The sequence below is a fragment of the Aotus nancymaae genome, unplaced genomic scaffold (assembly GCF_030222135.1).
Source record: "Aotus nancymaae isolate 86718 unplaced genomic scaffold, 86718_ANA_hifiasm-v0.15.2.pri h1tg000006l, whole genome shotgun sequence".
NCBI lineage: Eukaryota > Metazoa > Chordata > Mammalia > Primates > Aotidae > Aotus > Aotus nancymaae.
In genome coordinates, this window is record NW_026988417.1 from 864484 (window position 1) to 884904 (window position 20421).

Sequence of the window (20421 nt, forward strand, 5' to 3'; positions counted from 1 at the left end):
CACATGGTGACACGTGCACACAGCTCACAGGCATTCAGACACATGGTGACACGTGCACACAGCTCACAGGCATTCAGACACATGGTGACACGTGCACACAGCTCACAGGCATTCAGACACATGGTGACACGTGCACAGAGCTCACACACAGGGACTCGTACACATGCTGATGCGTGCACACAGCTCACAGGCATTCAGACACATGGTGACACGTGCACACAGCTCACACGGGCACTCGTACACATGGTGACACGTGTACACAGCTCACAGGCATTCAGACACATGGTGACATGTGCACACAGCTCACACGGGCACTCGTACACATGGTGACACGTGCACACAGCTCACAGGCATTCAGACACATGGTGACACGTGCACACAGCTCACACGGGCACTTGTACACATGGTGACATGTGCACACAGCTCACACGGGCACTCGTACACATGGTGACACGTGCACACAGCTCACAGGCAGACACATGGTGACACGTGCACACAGCTCACACGGGCACTTGTACACATGGTGACACGTGCACACAGCTCACAGGCATTCAGACACATGGTGACACGTGCACACAGCTCACACGGGCACTCGTACACGTGGTGACATGCGCACACAGCTCACACAGGCACTCCTACACACTGACATGTGCACACAGTTCACACAGGCACTCGTACGCATGCTGACACATGCACACAGCTCACACAGGCACTCCTACACACTGACACATGCACACAGCTCACACAGGCACTCGTACACATGGTGACGTGCACACAGTTCACACGGGCACTCGTACGCATGCTGATGTGCACACAGCTCACAGTTCACACACAGGCACTCCTACACACGCTGACGTCCATGGATCACACAGGCACTCGTACACATGCACACAGTGCACACACATGCTCACACATGCACATGCTCGTACACACGCATGCACGTGTGCAGCCTCACAGCTCACACGAGCACTCAAGCACCAGCACACATGCTGACACCAGCACTCAGACACATGCCCATACATGCCCATGCCATCTGAACACACACACACGCAAACACCAGCATTTACACACACACAAGTGTTCACATACATGCATGTTCATAACGCCCATGTCCTCACACGGTCACAGACACATGCTTACACATGGGCACACATGAACAGATGCTGGGCCACATGTCAGCACAAGTGCACACATCTACCTGGTGCTGAGGACACAAAGCAGCGATCACAGCACAAAGGAAAGAACAAAGGAACACGCCGGAAGGTGTCGCCGGCTGTAGAAGGAATGCAGTGGCCACGACGCACTGCGTGTGGCTCCTCGTGACAGGCGCCAACCCAGCCCAGCTCCTACGTTGTTTCCTGACACAGCTGATGCCTGTGAGCTGGTGCGTCCGCAGGGACAGACGAGCAGCCGGCGTGCTCCTGGGCATCCAGCTCCTCCAGAAAAGCCAGCACACAGACTCCACGACACAGAGGGGCCGCACTCTGGAACACTTCCAGTGCGCTGTGAGCAGAAGCTGCCGGGCCTGTGGGCCGATGTCGGGGGCCACGGGCCACCCCCACACAGACACGCCCTCTGATGGCCCACCCAGACGGAGACTTCCTCCCACCACACGCTCAGACCCACCCACTTGGCCTAAGTCTGAGTAATGAGGGCTTTAACTCAGGGGACTGCCTCAGTGAGGCATCACCAAAGCTGTTTCATCCAATTTGCAGCAAAGAGTCCCAGAACAGCCCAGGAGCACCCAGTGTGAGGGGCGTCATCACAGCAAGTGGAGGGTGGACCCAGGCGTCTCCACAGCAGGGCCTTGCCCCACAGGGGTCAAAGGAAAGGGATCTGCCAGGCTCCAGGTGCTGGGCTCGTTCCGACTCCCTGGCAGAAGAGGGTGATGCTGTCCCATGCCTCGGGGGCTCCTGTGGAGCCTGATGGCCAGCTGTTCCACTGCAGCTGGGGAGCGAGAACTGGGACTGAGCCTGGAACGAGCACGGCAGGTCCAGGGCCCTGGGGCCTCACACTTACTTGGCAACAGACTGTATGACCTTGGACGAGGTGTCCCTGAGGTTGGTGAAGAGCCGCTCTGTCCCACCACGCAGAATGTCCAGGAAGCCGCCATAGGGCTGGTCATACTCCGCCAGGGCCAGACCTGCAGGGAGACAGTCTCAGCGGGCCACAGGTGCCCTGTCCCACCTCCCCAGGTGCACGATGCCAGGTGGCATGGCCAAGCCCCCGACTCACACACACCCAGCGGCAAGCCAGGCCACAGCACTGGCAGGTCTGACCCTGTTCTCAGCCTTTCCAGAGACCTACGAAGCGGCCAATCTGGGTGCGGAGGGCTATGTAGCTGCCTCAGCACAGCTTGGGCTGGAACTCTGTCTGCCAGGACAGGCCAGCCTCACGGCCACAGCTTCAGGCCACCACGACCATGGACAGGAACACAGCGTGGCAGTCCCTGACCTGGAGGGTCCTGGGAGTGAGGTCTTCACAGGCAGCTGTGGTGGCATGAGTTAGTGTTAAAAAGAAAAAAAAAGTGAAACCCTGTCTCTACTAAATATACAAAAGTAGCTGGGCGTGGTGGCGCGTGCCTGTAATCTTAGCTACTTGGGAGGCTGAGGCAGGAGAATCGCTTGAACCATGGAGTTGGAGGTTGCAGTGAGCCAAGATCGCAGCACTGTACTCCAGCCTGGGCGACAGACCAAGACTCCATCTTAAAAAACAGCAACAAGAAAAGAAAAAACAGGTCAGGCACACAGTGGCTCACACCTGTAATCCCAGCACTTTAGGAAGCTGAGGCGGGCAGATCACGAGGTCAAGAGATCGAGACCATCCTGGCCAACATGGTGAAACACCGTCTCTACTAAAAATACAAAAATAAGCCGGACATGACGGCGCGTGCCTGTAATCCCAGCTACTTGGGAGGCTGAGGCAGGAGAATCGCTTGAACCCTGGAGGCGGAGGCTGCAGTGAGCAGAGACTGCGCCACTGCACTCCAGCCTGGTAATAGAGACTTCATCTCGAAAAGAAACAAACAACCCCTCCCCGACCAGTGTCCCTCTCGCAGACCGGAGACAGAGGCCCGGGCAGCATGGAGCAGACGGAGGCCCCACAGAACCCGGCACTCGAGGACTCACCCTCCCTCCAGCCAGCAGAGACCCGGCCGGCCACGGCACCTGTAGCTGCAGGACCCACACTGTGTGGCCCGGGTGCCCTGAACATGGGGCCGAGCCCCTCCCTGGGAGGCAGAGCTGAAGGACCCAGGCGAGCCCTCCCACATCTCAGCGGGGATGGGGGGTGAGGTCAGGAGGGGTCAGGGCCATGCAGAGCTACACATTCAGCCGCTGCCTGTCAGGACCGTGTCCTCAGTGGCTCCCCCCGAACCTTCTGGAGCACTCCCAGGGCCAGCACAGAGTGCCAAGGGCATGCAGCGTCTGTCTCCCAGGGCCCACTCCACTCCTCACTGGCCGAGGGCCCTCCAGGGACACCCAGGCCCATTACAGGTGCCCACTCCTCACGCAGCGGAAGGGACCACCTCACACGTAGCACACCACCCTCGGCTGTGCAATGCCTGTTCCTGCACCCCAGCCTCAGGGTCACTGCTGCAGTAAACGGTTCATCTTGCCCACAGCAGGCCTGGTCCTTCGTCCCCAGCTCCTGAGAAGGAACCTGGGATGCCCCCTCACTCCCCAGAAGGGGTGTGTTTCCCTGGGGCCTTGGGCTGTGCCAGACACGACAACGTGATAAATGCTGCTGTCTCGGCCATGGTGCGGCTGCCTTCCTGGCAGGCACTGCTGTACAGAACCCCTGAGTGAGGCCTCTTCCCTCGGCTGGCTTGAGTCTGACCCGTCCCCCTTCTGACCTGCACCGAGACATCAGCTTTGCTGAGTTCTGTGAGCCCCAGTGAACTGTGGAACCCGAAGGTGGGCCTGGGGACTCCAACTGTGAGAGGAGGCCCTGGGAGGGAAGGCCGTCAGCCTCCGCTCTGATGTGCCGCGGATGCCCGGGTAGCAGCAGAAGCAAGGGACAGGTGGCGGGCGCAGGACAGGGCACTCACCTGCACCATAGCCACTGCCTGTGGGGCCCATGGGAGGGGGTGGCCCCCGGGACAGCACGGCACTCCCGTAGCCTCCATTCTGCTCCAGGAGCTGTGACAATGCAAACGCAGAGGTCAGGGCTCTAAACTGACATCTCATGCCTGCCCACGTGGTGCAGAGGCACAGCATGGGCACCCTTAGAGCCCATCTTCTGCCCCACTTACAACACAGTGCAATGGAGGCACTGCCCACAGGCCAAAGCCTCGGCTGGAACTCCCCAAACCAACCACACATGCACCCGGGGAGTGGACATGGGCATCTGGAGGAAGCGGGGGTCTGCCTCACTCGGGGGTGCTGGGGGTCGGGCATCTGGAGGAAGCGGGGGTCTGCCTCACTTAGGGCCGCTGGGACACGGGCATCTGGAGGAAGCGGGGGTCTGCCTCGCTCGGGGCCGCTGGGACACGGGCATCTGGAGGAAGCGGGGGTCTGCCTCGCTCGGGGCCGCTGGGACACGGGCATCTCGAGGAAGCGGGGGTCTGCCTCGCTCGGGGCCGCTGGGGGTCGGGCATCTGGAGGAAGCAGGGGTCTGCCTCGCTCGGGGCCGCCGCGGCCACCCAGCGCTCCAGCCCAGCTTTCGAGATTCTTGGGCTGCACATTCTGTTCCTCTTCCTTTTCTGTCTCTTCCCAGTCTGCACAACCATCTTTTTTTCTTTTTTTTTTTTTTTGGAGACAGAGTCTCACTCTGTCACCCAGGCTGGAGTGAAGTGGTGCAATCTCAGCTCACTGCAGCCTCTGCCTCCCATCCCGCACCATCTTAGGCAGACACATGGCCTGTCTGTTCTGGGACGTTCCATCACTTCAGGTCCTGGGTTCTGAAGGCCACCCCGTGGTGCTCACTGCCTCCTGGGGACAGTATTTTTATTTCACTGTGAGCTCAGCCCCATCATGGACTGTTTTCTGGGGACCTGAGCAGGGGTCTTATGTTTGTCCCCGTGGGGTCCCAGCTTAGAAGTGCTGACGGCCCCATCGCTAGTGGTCTGTCTGCCCATCAGCCCAGCGGCACCTCCTCCCGCCCCATGGAGAATTCCTCCAGCATGCCAGACGAAGCATGAGGCCCGCATCTCCCTGCAAGCCCACTGTCGTCCATGACCTCCGGGGAGTTGAGCCACCGAGGCAGGAGGACGTCAGGCCCAGGCTGCCCTGCTGAAGAGCGAGGTCGCCCAGGAGTGCTTTCCTTCTGCTGCTCTCTGACCGGCCCCAGGGAAGCTGCTGAGAGGTCACCAGCGACACCAACTCTCCCACCTCAGAGCACCCCACACCTCAAAATGCTCCCCATATCCAGCATCAGGGCTCCCTCCCTCCACTGGTGCACTCACCACAATGGCTGCCAGACAGAGGCACCACAGCCCCTCCCCACCTGTGCCTGGCATCCTGGGGCTCCCCTGCTCCCAAGTCTCCACCCCCATGCAGCCCCTACAGGAACTGCAAACCTTTCACTCAGCCCAGCCCATCCGCCCCCCCAGGAACTGTAAACCGTTCACTCAGCCCAGACCATCCTCCCTACACAGGAAAACCCTTTACTCAGCCCAGACCATCCTTCCTCCACAGGAACTGCAAACCCTCCACTCAGCCCGGACCGTCCTCCCCACACAAGAACTGCAAACCCTCCACTCAGCCCGGACCGTCCTCCCCACACAGGAACTGCAAACCCTCCACTCAGCCCAGACCATCCTCCTCACACAGGAACTGCAAACCCTCCACTCAGCTCGGACCATCCTTATCCCACAAGAACTGCAAACCCTCCACTCAGCCCGGACCGTCCTCCCCACACAGGAACTGCAAATCCTCCACTCAGCCCAGACCATCCTCCTCACACAGGAACTGCAAACCCTTCACTCAGCCCGGACCATCCTTATCCCACAAGAACTGCAAACCCTCCACTCAGCCCGGACCATCCTTATCCCACAAGAACTGCAAACCCTCCACTCAGCCCGGACCATCCTTATCCCACAAGAACTGCAAACCCTCCACTCAGCCCGGAGCATCCTCCCCACACAGGAACTGCAAACCCTCCACTCAGCCCAGACCATCCTTATCCCACAAGAACTGCAAACCCTCCACTCAGCCCGGACCATCCTTATCCCACAAGAACTGCAAACCCTCCACTCAGCCCGGACCATCCTCCCCACACAGGAACTGGAAACCCTCCACTCAGCCCAGACTGTCCTTATCCCACAAGAACTGCAAACCCTCCACTCAGCCCGGACCGTCCTCCCCACACAGGAACTGCAAACCTTCCACTCAACCCAGACCATGCTTTTCCCACAGGCTCCCATCCTCAGACAGGGACTCAGGCAGTAGCTCTGACCTTCCCTCCCTGTGCTCACACCCACTGCCTGGGCCAGGTCCACTGCAATGGCTGAAAAGGGGACAAAATGCAGGAGCCAAGAATCCTGGGTCCTTGGACACAGACCCCTCTGAGGGCCACAGGGGGCCCCTGCGTGTCCTGACCTAGTCCCTGAGCTGGGATGCCCGGGGGCCTGCCTGCTCCCCGTGAGGGCCCGGTGGCACGTCTGCTCTGCCTCGAGGGTCTGGTGATGGAGACGGTACCCCCTGTCCACGGCTAGGTCAGAAAAGACCCTGAGAGCATCTTCTGGCCAACATGTGCTGCCGCCTCCCAGGTCTCCCACTTCCACAACGCACGCAGCCCTGCCGGCCTGTCTCCCAGCCCCCAGGCCCTGATGCTGCCGGCAGCCAGGGGTGCCTGGGAAGGGACCCAGGCCAGGCCCAGCTCGGAGATGACTGCAACCAGGAGGCCCGGAGCTGAGGGCCAGCTGAGCTGGCCTGGAGACGGGGCCCCAGAAACACAGATGCAGGAGCAACTCACGCCACCCTGTCAGGGGAAGAATCCAGAAAAGTGCCTGTAGAACTCAAGGCCAGAGGAGTGCGTGCAGAGCGTGCCCCCGGGTCTCAGCCCTGGGCTTCGGGGGTCCCCCTGCTCCCGCAGGAGCCCAGGGCCCTCAAGAGCTGTGGCTCCACACGAACTGGGCAGGGACTCCCAGGGTGCAGGGTCCAGTGGGGCTCACGAGTACCTCGCTCACCTCTGTGATGGGAGACTTGGGGTTCACATTGCGGGCGGCCGCGATCTCCTGCAGCTGATGCACCACCTCAGCGATGGACAGCCGCTCCTCCGGGTTCACCTGCAGCATGGCGCCTGTGGCAGAAGCACAGCGTGTGCTCGGCCCTACGGTTCCCCAGGACCAGCACCCCTGCACTGGCAGAGGTCACAGACCACCAGAGGCCACTCCCTCTACACACATCAGTGACTTCAGAGGCAAGGAGGGAGTGGCAAAGGGAAGAACAGAAACCCAACAAAATGATCAAAACCCACCACTCAGCGTACCGCACATTCACCAGCAGGGCGGTCAGCAGGGGAGCTCCGTGGAAGCCGCCCCCAGGGACATGTCAAAACCACGGTGACGGGCCGGGTGAGCAGTGCCGCGGGGTGGGCGGGGCCTCCAGAGTGAGGCGAGGTCTGTGCTACAGGGTCTTGCCCCACGGACGCGTCCCGGCGGGACTTACGGATGAGGCCGTGGAAGACCGTGTACTGCGTGTCGTGCGGGGGGATTGAGTACTTCCCGTTGACTATTCGAAGTTTCGCTCCATCCTCAAAAGGGTGCTGCCGGAAGCACAGCAGATACAAGATGCAGCCCAGGGCCTGCGGGGAGACCAGGAGTGACGCTGAGGCTGGTGGGGAGACCAGAGGTGATGCTGAGGATGGTGGGGAGGGCAGCGCTGATGCCTAGCCCACGGGGAGGGCAGGGGGATGTTGTGGCTGGTGGGAGGGCAGGGGTGACCCCCGGGCCTGCGGGGACGAGGGCATGAGATAAGCACTGGAGACACGGAGACTGGCTGAGGGGCGGCTCCTCCCTTGGGGATCCCAGGGATATAGTCGGTGGTGATGCAAGCATCCCCTGGCTGTGTGGAGCTGGCAGCAGCACTTCCCACGGCCCAGGGAAGCCCAGATGCTCCACCTTTATTCACCACAAAGAACCGTCCAGGCAACAGTGCTAAACGGACTCCAGGCTCTTCAGATGAAAGGTTCCTTTCACAATTCCAGGGTTCCCACACTCATGTGCTGAGGATCATGGGCTGGTGGGACCAGCAGAGACCCCACGGTGTGCTGTGCGAGGGGCAGGCGCCGTCCCGTCCTCGACAACAGCCGAGCCCCACATTTCCGACCTGACCGCATGTGCAGGGTATAGGGCACGGGGCAGACACTGCAGGAAGCTGCCGCCTCCGTCCACTCAGGGTTTTCACAGAACTGGCCTTGAACAGTCAGCAATTTCTTGTCAATCACCCAATTTTTATGTGAGCCCAGAGGAGGGACTGGTGATCACTTCAGTGTCACCAGGACCCCAGGCCACTGCAAGCAAGCAAGAGCAGGCCAGGAGTGTCCTCGTGTGGGACGGGCAGAAGGCCAGTCACAGCGTTGAGCCAAGAACACTAACAATGACCACGTGCACGGCCCCGACCTTCCACACCTCGAAGGACAGAAAGCCTCACCCTGCAGCCCCATGCGTTGTGATTCTGAGGCAAACACACTGTGGAGGGCCGAGCACCACACCTGCTGGCTGAATGATGGGGTGAGGGGACGTCAAAGAACCAGAGGGCAGGGCACCCGCCACGCGTGGCCAACCTCGGTCGATGGGGACATGGCCTTGGAGAGGAGCAGGGAAAAGGGAGGACGCAGGAGACCACCCTGGCCATCAGGCCCAGCCCTCACCCTGGCCCGGCTCTGAACAGGGGAGCTGAGCCTGCCAAGGCTGGGGTGAGGCAGGGACGGGGCTGAGGGAAGCCTCAGGCAGACCCAGACACACAGGCTCTGAGCCGACCCAGCCACACAGGACACTCTGACTGCTACTCAGTTCATTCCATTAGAAGCAGTCGCGGTTGGGCGGGGCGCAGTGGCTCAAGCCTGTAATCCCAGCACTTTGGGAGGCTAAGGCCGTGGACTGCTTGAGCTCAGGAATTCGAGACCAGCCTGGGCAACATGGTAAGACCACATCTTTAACAAAAATACAAAAACATAGCTGGGCATGGTGGTATGCACCTGTGGTCCCAGCTACTTGGGAGGCTGAGGTGGGAGGATCCCTTGAGCCCAGGGTGGAGGTTGCAGTGAGCCTGAGCCGAGGTTGCACCAGTGCACTGGGCGACAGAGGAAGATCCCGTCTCCAACAAAAACAAAAACGACAAAAAAGTCACAGTCACAGTGATTCTTAAGGAAAGGAAAAGAAAAGGGAAGGGAGGGGAGGGGAGAGGGCGCCAAGGAGGCAGGCCGGTTCTGAGCGGCAGGTGCCCGGCCCACACTGCCTCAGGCCGAGTTGGGGCGTGCAGAGCCAGGAACGGCCGCTGAGAGGCGCCAGACCTCACCCAGATATCCTGCTTCTCGCCGATCGGGAAGTTCGAATACAAGTCTATGATTTCTGGCGTTCTATACATCGGCGTTGTATTCCTCGTGATCTGAAAAAACACAACACTTCTAAGGGAAAGTCGCATCCCACAAACAACGTGTTTTATGTTGCATCACTTCATGCAGCTTTCCAAATGCACAGCAGACCAGGGAGCGGCCTGCCCCGCACACTGTGGGGCCACGCTGAGGCCCCGCGATGACCTCAGCCCGCCCAGTCCCACCTCCGTGGTTCACCTTTGGCCTCAGCGCGTGCCTTAGGAGGAGGACCGAGTCATTCACCTCCTTCAATCTCCCATGGCCTCCCGTGCTTCATGGCACCCACATCTTCGCCTGCCGTGTACCAATTCTGCTTGCTGAGGAGAAGGGTGTGTGTCCCCTCACCTGGCACAGGGGCCCCACTCCAGAGTGGCTGTGCCCAGAGCCCCAGGGCACAAGATGGGCGCCGGGGGAAGAGGCTGCCCACTAGATTCACCTGACCAGCTCAAGGTTAACAGGTGAGAGCCTCGGCAACATGTGGGGGCACTTTGGAGAGGCAGGGGCAGGGGCTGGGGCCGCACAGCCGTGAGAAGAGTGAATCTCCGTACACGGCAGACACACAAACCCCCAGCCTCAACTGCAGATTCACAGGAGAGCAGGGGCAGGTGGGCTCTGTGGTTACAGCAGGACAGCGCATGGCCTTGGGCAGGCCACAATTTCTAAAGGCAACAGAAAATGAGAGCTGACAGAAAGCCGAAGAAACACCCTCCACTCTAAGACCTGCTTTTCAGGAATGACCTCCCTGAGGCCGGAACCATCAGCTACAAATGCAAGACCTGAGAGCAAGGCCCTAGTGCAGACGGCACACGTTAACTCCTCCAGCTCCAAGACAGGGTGAGAGCAGGTCACGTGTGGGCAGCAGACGCCCGTCTACACCCGCCTCTGGAGAAAGGAGCTCAGGAGGACGGCCAAGGACGCGAGGGGCTGAGGAAGGAGGGGCTGTGAGAGAACATGGATGGGGCCACCCTGTGTTCTCAGCTCCACTTTTCTGTACTTTTTAGAGCAGCTGAGTGTAACGGTTTGTTCACATAAATAGGCAGATAAGCCCAAATGCATTCAAGTGAGTAACAGAACCACGACGGAGGAGGAAATGAACCCCAGGACTTCTGCGGGCAACCCTCGGCAGCCTGTCCTCGGCCTCGGCGGCAGGTCGGGGGAGAAGGCTCCAGGTGAGCCCTGGGCCTTGCAGGGTCTGTCTCCTCAGTGCCAGGGCAGCTGGCCCCGAGCCTGTGGGCTGTGCGGATGCCGGCCAGGCCCTCACTGAGGAGGGACCGTGGCCCCACAGTCGTGCTAGAACTGCAGGTGCCAGCGAGGTCCGTGGCTCTGCCACGAGGACGGTGTGTGCTGTGTGGACGTGAGCACCTGTGTACTGTGCACAGCACGTGGGCTCAGAGGGCCTGGGGGACTCCCGGCCTCCGTCCTCAGACGCTCCCTGTCACCACCATTACTCATTATTTTCTGTTCTGCATGGTTTGTACAAGTTATGTGCATTTCTTATGCAGTGCAAGCTACCTGTAGACAAACGCAGAGGTTGCAAATGACCAGCTTGGGGAGACTGCGGGAAGGATGTCCCCGACCCCAGCAGCACCTGGGTCCCACAGCCTGTACCGCTGCAGTGCCTGCCCTCTGCCCATCCCGGAAACCCCTTCCCAGCGGCCAGCGCCAAAGGCAGCTCTGCCGGGTGCCTGCCTCCTTTCGGTCTGAGTCTGACCCTCAGGGGTGCGAGGACCCATCCATGCTGCCACAGGATGCGTCTGCTCGTGCCCAGAAGACACGCCACCCAGTCACTCATGCAGATACATTTCTAAGTGATTTTATAAAAAAGTTAGCCATTTTGTGTTTTAAAAGATAACAGAGTTCTGGAGATGGATGGTGAACAACTCTGCAGATGTGTTTCTGCCACCGAGCCACCCACGTACGATGGCCACACTGATAAAGCACTGTTATGCACATCTTACCACCATCAAAAAATCCAAGAAAAAATAGTCCTGCAACATTCAGAGGCGGGTTTGGGAGGAGGACGGAGGTGAAACGCGGTGTTCCACGTTTCAGGACGTCAGCCTTGGGGGACGGAGGTGAAATGCGGTGTTCCACGTTTCAGGACGTCGGCCTGGGGGGACGGAGGTGAGGTGCGGTGTTCCACGTTTCAGGACGTCGGCCTGGGGGGACGGAGGTGAAGTGCGGTGTTCCACGTTTCAGGACGTCGGCCTTGGGGGACGGAGGTGAAGTGCGGTGTTCCACGTTTCAGGACGTCGGCCTTGGGGGACGGAGGTGAAGTGCGGTGTTCCACGTTTCAGGACGTCGGCCTGGGGGGACGGAGGTGAAGTGCGGTGTTCCACGTTTCAGGACGTCGGCCTTGGGGGACGGAGGTGAAGTGCGGTGTTCCACGTTTCAGGACGTCGGCCTGGGGGGACGGAGGTGAAGTGCGGTGTTCCACGTTTCAGGACGTCGGCCTTGGGGGACGGAGGTGAAGTGCGGTGTTCCACGTTTCAGGACGTCGGCCTTGGGGGACGGAGGTGAAGTGCGGTGTTCCACGTTTCAGGACGTCGGCCTGGGGGGACGGAGGTGAAGTGCGGTGTTCCACGTTTCAGGACGTCGGCCTGGGGGGACGGAGGTGAAGTGCGGTGTTCCACGTTTCAGGACGTCGGCCTGGGGGGACGGAGGTGAAGTGCGGTGTTCCACGTTTCAGGACGTCGGCCTGGGGGGACGGAGGTGAGGTGCGGTGTTCCACGTTTCAGGACGTCGGCCTGGGGGGACGGAGGTGAGGTGCGGTGTTCCACGTTTCAGGACGTCGGCCTGGGGGGACGGAGGTGAGGTGCGGTGTTCCACGTTTCAGGACGTCGGCCTGGGGGGACGGAGGTGAGGTGCGGTGTTCCACGTTTCAGGACGTCGGCCTGGGGGGACGGAGGTGAGGTGCGGTGTTCCACGTTTCAGGATCTCGGCCTGGGGGTACGGAGGTGAAGTGCGGTGTTCCACGTTTCAGGACGTCGGCCTGGGGGGACGGAGGTGAAGTGCGGTGTTCCACGTTTCAGGACGTCGGCCTGGGGGGACGGAGGTGAAGTGCGGTGTTCCACGTTTCAGGACGTCGGCCTGGGGGGACGGAGGTGAAGTGCGGTGTTCCACGTTTCAGGACGTCGGCCTGGGGGGACGGAGGTGAAGTGCGGTGTTCCACGTTTCAGGACGTCGGCCTTGGGGGACGGAGGTGAAATGCGGTGTTCCACGTTTCAGGACGTTGGCCTTGGGGGACGGAGGTGAAGTGCGGTGTTCCACGTTTCAGGATCTCGGCCTTGGGGGACGGAGGTGAAATGAAGGTGTTCCACGTTTCAGGACGTCGGCCTTGAGGGACGGAGGTGAAATGTGGTGTTCCATGTTTCAGGACGTCGGCCTGGGGGGACGGAGGTGAAATGAAGGTGTTCCACGTTTCAGGATCTCGGCCTTGGGGGACGGAGGTGAAGTGCGCTGTTCCACGTTTCACAATGTGGCAGCTGACCAGGCCTCGGATGTAGGCCTGGGGGTCGCTGCTGAGGTTCTGGCTCCAGGATGGCTGCAGGTCCCCATTCAAAACACCACGGCAGCAAATAAGAGTGCTCAGGGTGCAGACCCCAGGGAGGGCCGGCTTCTCCCAGCACGGGCCCCGCTCAGCTCACCCAGCAGGGAATAGAGCACTCAGGGCACAGAACTCGGGGAGGGCCGGCTTCCCCCAGCACGGGCCCCGCTCAGCTCACGCAGCAAGGAATAGAGCACTCAGGGCACAGAACTCGGGGAGGGCCGGCTTCCCCCAGCACGGGCCCTGCTCAGCTCACCTCTTCCTCCACCAGGGCTCGCCTCTGCGCGCTCCAGCTGTAGTCAGGGTAGTGAGAGATGGTCGTGGCGCTGCCAAAGTCACACAGCTTAATGGTCCCTTGGTTACTAACCAACAAGTTCTCAACCTGTAAAATTCCAGAATACAACCCATGAACCTGATGTGGACAGAGACATTTCAGGGAAGACGAACGGGTGTGAGACACAGCCAGGGCCCTTCCCAGACAGCCCTCACCCAGGGCCACAGCTGCTGGGCGCCCTCTGGCACCTCCCACTCGTGGACACAGTCAGCTCTGCACTGGCCAGCAAGGGGTGCAGGGGCTGCTCTAGGCCTACGCAGAGGGGCTCTGGCAGGCGGAGGGGCCCAGCCCGAGAAGCAGGCCCCGAGGGGCTGAGGAATTTCACAGAGGTCAGTAAAGGGTTCTTCCTCAAACATGTCTTATTTACGATCAAATATAATATGTGTAATTCAGAAAAAAAAAGCAGAAAATCAAAAAACAACCATAAATCAAAGATAACTCAATTAACAATGTGGCACTCAGGGCCAGGTGTGGTGCCTCACGCCTGTGATCCCAGCACTTTGGGAGGCCGAGGCGAGAGGATCGCCTGAGGTCAGGAGTTCAAGACCAGCCTGGCTAATGTGCTGAAATCCAGTCTCTACAAAAATACAAAAATTAGCCATGTGTGGTGGTGGGCACCTGTAGTCCCAGCTACTGGGGAGGCTGAGGCAGGAGAATCACATGAAACTAGGAGACGGAGGCTACAGTGAACCAAGATCGTGCCATTGCACTCCAGCCTGGGCAACAGAGTGAGACTCCCTCTCAAAAAATAAAAAAAGTATATTGAGCCACGAAGAAGCAGAAAGGGCCCCACGAGGTGAAGCCATGTTACAGTTCATCATGCAGCTCCGGCAGGCCCAACAGGGAATCCAGCGAGCACGCTGAGAGGCCACGGACATCAGCGGCTGCACGCACAACAGGGCAGCAACGTGGCACTCAGCCCGGCCGCCAGCACCGGGTGTCCACCAGAACAAAGGAGAAAGCCTCACCCCCAGCTCACACAGTCAAGGAAGGCTCAGTCCCAACTTTAAGGCAGACCACAGCTCTCTCGGAAGATGGCCCACAGGAGCTCCTCCTGAGCTAGGGAAGGAGTGGCTTCTTCAAGAAGACACAGACATCACAGACATGGAGGAGGCCGGCACGGGCGTCCCCTCTGGAGAGAGAGAGCTGTGCCAGCACAGGGCTCCAAGAAGGCATGACCACCCCAGATGGAAGGTGCTCGGCATGCATGCGGCCAGCACAGGCTCCCACAGGCAGCGAGGGGAAGGCAGACACTCCCCCAGAGGATGCCCGGGTTCCAACAAGCCAGCCTCATCGACAGGAAAAAAATGCAAACTAAGGCCACGGGCACCCTGGACAGGCTGAGGGAGCAGTACCCGCCGTGCCCCAGGCGGGCAAAGCATGGAACCGCAGCATCTGGGGGACGCCCAGGGTTGGCTGCAGACGCCCTCCGACCACAGTGCCCTGCAGGCCCCGTCCTACGGAGGACACCTGCTCCATGGACCAGCAAGCTGGACGGGCTGTCCACAGGTGCATACAGGAGGGCTCGTCGTAAACAAGAGAAGGAAACGGACACACATGCCACGCACGGCAGACCACAGGGAACCCAGTGAAGCCCATGCCCACCACGGGCCCGTGAGGAAGTGCGGGACACACGTGGAACAGGGCTGAGCGAGAGAATCAGATGCAGAGCGGGGCCTGGCTCTACCCACAGGACATCCAGGGGAGAAAAGATGAGCGACCCTGGCTCAGACGCAGAGCACGCAGAGGGAAGCAGCAGCACGCAGTGACTGAGGCCCAGGAGTGCCCTCAGCCCCCGCACGGGTGCCCATGCCCACTTACAGCCAGTAGAGATGAAGCACGGGGCGGGCATGTGGGGCACACACTACCTGCCCCTCTGCAGACAGCCACCCAGACTCCTGCAGCAGAGGACGAGAGGCGTGCCCAGCCTCCTGCAGCAGAGGACGAGGGACGTGCCCAGCCTCCTTCAGCAGAGGACGAGGGACGTGCCCAGCCTCCAGCAGAGGACGAGGGACGTGCCCAGCCTCCTTCAGCAGAGGACGAGGGACGTGCCCAACCTCCTGCAGCAGAGGACGAGGGATGTGCCCAGCCTCCAGCAGAGGACGAGGGACGTGCCCAGCCTCCTGCAGCAGAGGACGAGGGGCGTGCCCAGCCTCCAGCAGCAGAGGACGAGGGACGTGCCCAGCCTCCTGCAGCAGAGGACGAGGGGCGTGCCCAGCCTCCTGCAGCAGAGGACGAGGGACGTGCCCAGTCTCCTGCAGCAGAGGACGAGGGACGTGCCCAGCCTCCAGCAGCAGAGGACGAGGGACGTGCCCAGCCTCCTGCAGCAGAGGACGAGGGACGTGCCCAGTCTCCAGCAGAGGACGAGGGGCGTGCCCAGCCTCCAGCAGAGGACGAGGGGCGTGCCCAGCCTCCAGTAGAGGACGAGGGATGAGCCCAACCTCCTGCAGAGGACGAGGGACGTGCCCAGCCTCCAGCAGAGGACAAGGGACGTACCCAACCTCCTGCAGCGGAGGACTCGGGACCCGCCCAGACTCCCAGGGGAACGCTGCGGGGCTGCAGTGTGGCCTGAGCTCCCGCCACATAGCCACGGAACAGCAACAAAGCTCAGTGCTGTGAAGTGCAGGGTTGGCTCACAAACAGACTCTTCACGAATTTTAACCCTTCTGTTTCTGTTTTCCTTAAAACACACACTCAAGCACCACCACACAATCCATCACACTTCAAAAACGTGAACCAGGAGGGTCTCGGTGCCACTGAGTGTCCTCAGGAAGAACCAGCCAGATGGCCACCGGCACCACCCACGGCACCTGCCCGGCCTGGAGCCCCGAAGCCTCTCCCACTGGAACGGGGCCTCAGGCACATCATTTCTGGAAACCAGGGGTCTTGCTTGCAACCTTCAAGAACCTTCCCTCAAAAGCAACCCTGTGTGCTGGGCACAATGTATTTTTAGAAAAGGAAAATGCAAGGAAAGAAGAAACAGAAGGAAGAGAGGGAGGAAGGGAGGAGCGGGAGCCAAAGGGCCTCAGGCATGGCTGGGGAAGCCTCCAGGGTTGCCCACAGGCTTCCGCCCCGGGGCATCTGTCCAGCTGGCCACCTTACACCCTGGCTTTCTAGGCCCTCTGAGGTCAGGGGACAAATGAAAAAGGCCACACGTATCCATAGTGAAAATCTGCGGGAAGACCCATTTGCTATACAGTAGGAGCATACAGCAAAGCTAGGAAAAGGCCGCCCTAATCAGACACATGCAGAGTGAAACTCCTGCCAGAGACCAGGCCCCGGTGGGCTGACGGGGAACTAGCTGTATAGGAAAAACAGCTCAGCCTGGCCACCCGAGGCTTGGGGCCCCCACCCAGGGCACACAAGGAGAGCCACGGCCTCGGGCCCCCACCCAGGGCACATGAGGAGGGCCACGGCCTTGTGCCCCCCACCCAGGGCACATGAGGAGAGTCAGGGGGCTCTGGGGCCTCTTGGCACCTATGAACAGACGCTGGAGGGGAGGCGGGGCCTAGGCGGCCGCACGGACACACACAAGCCAACGCACTGGGCGCAGGTGGACAAAAGGACATGGCTCCCACCTCAAGTCACATGAGGTCAATTCCTCTGGACACAGGCCAGGTGGGTTTCAGCTCCTGGGAGGAGAGGCTGGGGTGGGTGCTGGGAGCAGGACCTGAAACAGCTCCGTGCTCCAGAAGAGATACCACGGGGCTGTGGCCTCACTGGCCCCCTTGTCCCCTTGACCTGAGCAGCGTGGGGAAGCCAAGGCCAGCACAGGGCGTCCTCCATGAGCCGTGGCCAAAGGCGCCGCTCTAGATTAAGGAGGTCTGAGAGAAGGTGCACTTTGGGAACACCAGGGAAGGCTGAGAACAGGAGAGCAAGAGGTGATGCCAGGCTCCCCACACCTCACTGTGGATAACGGTGTCTAAATCACATGAGGAACGTCCCGGCCAGGCACGGTGGCTCACGCCTGTCATCCCAGCACTGTGGGAGGCCGAGGTGGGTGGATCACGAGGTCAGGAGTTCGAGACCATCCTGGCCAACGTGGTGAAACCCTGTCTCTACTAAAAATACAAAAATTAGCCAGGTGTGGTGTCAGGCACCTGTAGTCCCAGTACCCAGGAGGCTGAGGCAGGAGAATCACTTGAACCCAGGAGGCAGAGGCTGTAATGAGCCAGGATTGAGTCACTGCACTCCAGCCTGGGTGACAGAGCGAGACTCTGTCTCAAAAAAAAAAAAAAAAAAAGAGAAATGTCCTCACATCCCCAAAGACATGAACGAAAGTATCTGGGAGCGAAGAGGCTTTAAAACTCTTCAGCAGGCCGGGCACAGTGGCCCACAGCTGGAATCCCAGCACTTTTGGAGGCTGAGGCAGGTGGATCACTTGAGCTCAGGAGTTTGAGACCAACCTGGCAACGTGGCGAAACCCCACGTCTACTGAAAATACGAAAACGAGGCAGGCGTGGTGTGCGCCTGTGGTCCCAGCTGCTCAGGAGGCTGAGGCGGGAGGATCGCTGGGCCCGGTCGGCGGAGGCAGCAGTGAGCCTTGTCAGCGCCGCTGCACTCCAGCCTGGGCTGCAGAGACAGGCTCTGACTCAGAAACACTCCCAAAAACCTCTTCAGCAAAGCAACTGCTTCAGCCAGGAACACGGAGCCACCATGGGGAGGGCGGGGCCGCCGTGGGGAGGGTGGGGCCGCCGTGGGCAGGCCAGGCACAGGCTTCGATGCAAAGTCCTGGGTTTTTAAGACACCACGGTGGGAGTGAAAACCAGGCCCCAAACCAGAAGACGCCTTCGGCACAGGCGACGTTTAAGACGATAAGAATACATAAGCTGTCCCAATGCACCGAACACACGAACTAGTGGGGAAGCATTTTTAAAAGGCAAGAAACAAAAAGACGTTTACTGAAGAGCAAGGCCGCGGGGACCCGAACAAACACTGAACTTCATTAATATCAGGAAAAGGCAAATCAACCCATCAGCCTGCACTGCCCGCCAGGCCAGCCCAAATCAACCCACGCAACTCCAAGCACAGACGGCCCACGGGGTGGGAGTGTACTCGGTGGGGCTGTGGGAAGCAGCCACGTCACACAGAAAACCGTACGGTGCCAGCAGCCGCATGGAGCACAGGCCCAGTCCCAGCCCAGAGCAGCTGCGTGGGTGGTGTGGTGGGCACGGTGGTGTGGTGGGCAGGGCGGCCCTTTACATGCGGCCAGTGGCTCCCACCCACATCGTGGCAACCCCGGGATGCCACGCCTCGGAGAAACCCGTGGTGACGAGAGGTGGGCAGGGAGTCTGCCCATGAACAGAACGGGAGGTGCGGTGGCGGAACAGTCATGAAGTGCAGGGAGCTCCCCTCAAGCTGCACAGGTGAGGGGTCCAGCCCCCCTCCCCAGTGCCTGAGGCAGAGGGGCACCCGGCTTCCTCCGGGATCCAAGACTGCCCAGAGGCCATGGAAGGGGACAGAGTGAGCAGGAGTGGGGGGCCAGGGCTGACACCACTGCAGGGGCCGAGGAAGGAGCTGGGGTTGAGTAGGAGTGGGGGCCCAAACTGACACCACCAGTGAGTACCCTCGTCCGCAGCTCCCCACAGAGATGGGAGTGAGCAAGCGCCCAGTGTGGGGACCTGGAATTCCAGACGGAAGCTCCAGGCTGTGAGCACGCCCATCAGGAGTGAAGGGCCCTGGCACGGAGGTGGGTCCATCCCCACTGTGGGCAAAGGCCTGTGAGACGGGCAGTAATTCTCTTCAGGCTGGAAAGGCAGTTTCTGGACGATCCACCTCCACTGTTGAGAAGCTCATGCACACCTTCTCAGGTGAGAAGACACAGCCTCACCTGCCACACACCCGCTTCCTCACCACGGGACACCACGGGACCCACCCATGGAGGCTGAGCAGCTGGAGTGGGGAGGGGGGCTGCTACCCTGAGGTCCTGGTGGATGACGGGTGGGGAGTGGGGCTGCTACCTTGAGGTCCCGGTGGATGATGGGCGGCTTCTGCCGGTGCATGTGCTGCACCGCCCGGCACGTCTGGTAGAAGATCTTCAAAACCGTATCGCACGACAGTGGACCTCGAGACTCCGTTTTCTTTAAAAATTCCACCAGCTGCCCTAGAAGAGAACGAGATTCACACTGAGGCGGAGAACAGGGTCTGGAGGCCAGAACCTAAGGCCACATCATGGGACTTCCCCAAACTCCACCGAAAGGAAAACCCTCACTTTCCAGCGCAAGTAACAGAAGGACCAGAGGTGACTCCCCTTGACCTTTCCTGCCTGGCAGTCGGGACACTGGCAGATGGGAAGTGGACTTGGCCACACGTGAGACTCACTGAAGGCCGGGTCTGTGTTTGCGGCCATGTGACCACCTAGACCACCCCTTTGTGACTTCACCGCATGCTCGGGATGGCTGCTGTCTGCAACCCATCAGACCGACCGCGGCTCCCACGTCACTGACAAGAGGGGAGCATGAGTGTCCGGGGAGAACCTCTGGTGGTATCTGGACCCAGGGGGATTCTGCTCAGGCCACCCCCACGCGGCAGCATGTACTTTCGCTTTCGACAAATGCCCACGTTTGTTCTGATGCCACTTCTTTCTTTCTTTGCTTTGCAGGGCGTGTTGTCCAATTCTTTGTTCAAAACGCCAAGAACCTGGACGACTGCAGTCACCACCGTCTACCGTTACGCCATCGCCACGGAGCCACCAACAGCGCTCTGCCCCGGGCCCAGGCTACGTGACGGACTCCGCCACACCAGGACACTGCCTTTTCCAGCCAGAGGCCGAGTCAAGTCCACCCTGGGCACTGGTCCCGTCTTTCCTTCAGCTGCTACAGAAGAGGCTGCAGGTGTGAGGATGCCCACCACAGCCCTGTGTACGGGACCCCCACCCAGCAGCAGTGGTGGGCCTGGAGCAGCCCCACAGAGCAGAGGCTGGTGTGCACAACGCGCCGTGAACACGGGAACCACACCGTCCCCAGCAACAAGCCAGGCGTGTCACTAACACGGATGCCAAGAG

The 20421-nt window shown here is 60.3% G+C and overlaps 1 protein-coding gene across 2 annotated transcripts in view; it reads right to left on the reverse strand.

Annotated features, from left to right (window-relative positions):
* Window positions 1-20421, reverse strand: part of GAK (cyclin G associated kinase) — an 86554-nt gene that overhangs the window by 43802 nt on the left and 22331 nt on the right. For both annotated transcript variants that reach the window (XM_012473783.3, XM_012473784.3), the window contains exons 5-11: window positions 19379-19521; window positions 13341-13466; window positions 9462-9551; window positions 7611-7746; window positions 7130-7242; window positions 4049-4139; window positions 2020-2143 (exon numbers count right to left, since the gene is read on the reverse strand). In XM_012473783.3, coding sequence (XP_012329206.2) covers window positions 2020-2143; window positions 4049-4139; window positions 7130-7242; window positions 7611-7746; window positions 9462-9551; window positions 13341-13466; window positions 19379-19521 — 823 coding nt within the window. The remainder of the gene's footprint in view (window positions 1-2019; window positions 2144-4048; window positions 4140-7129; window positions 7243-7610; window positions 7747-9461; window positions 9552-13340; window positions 13467-19378; window positions 19522-20421) is intronic.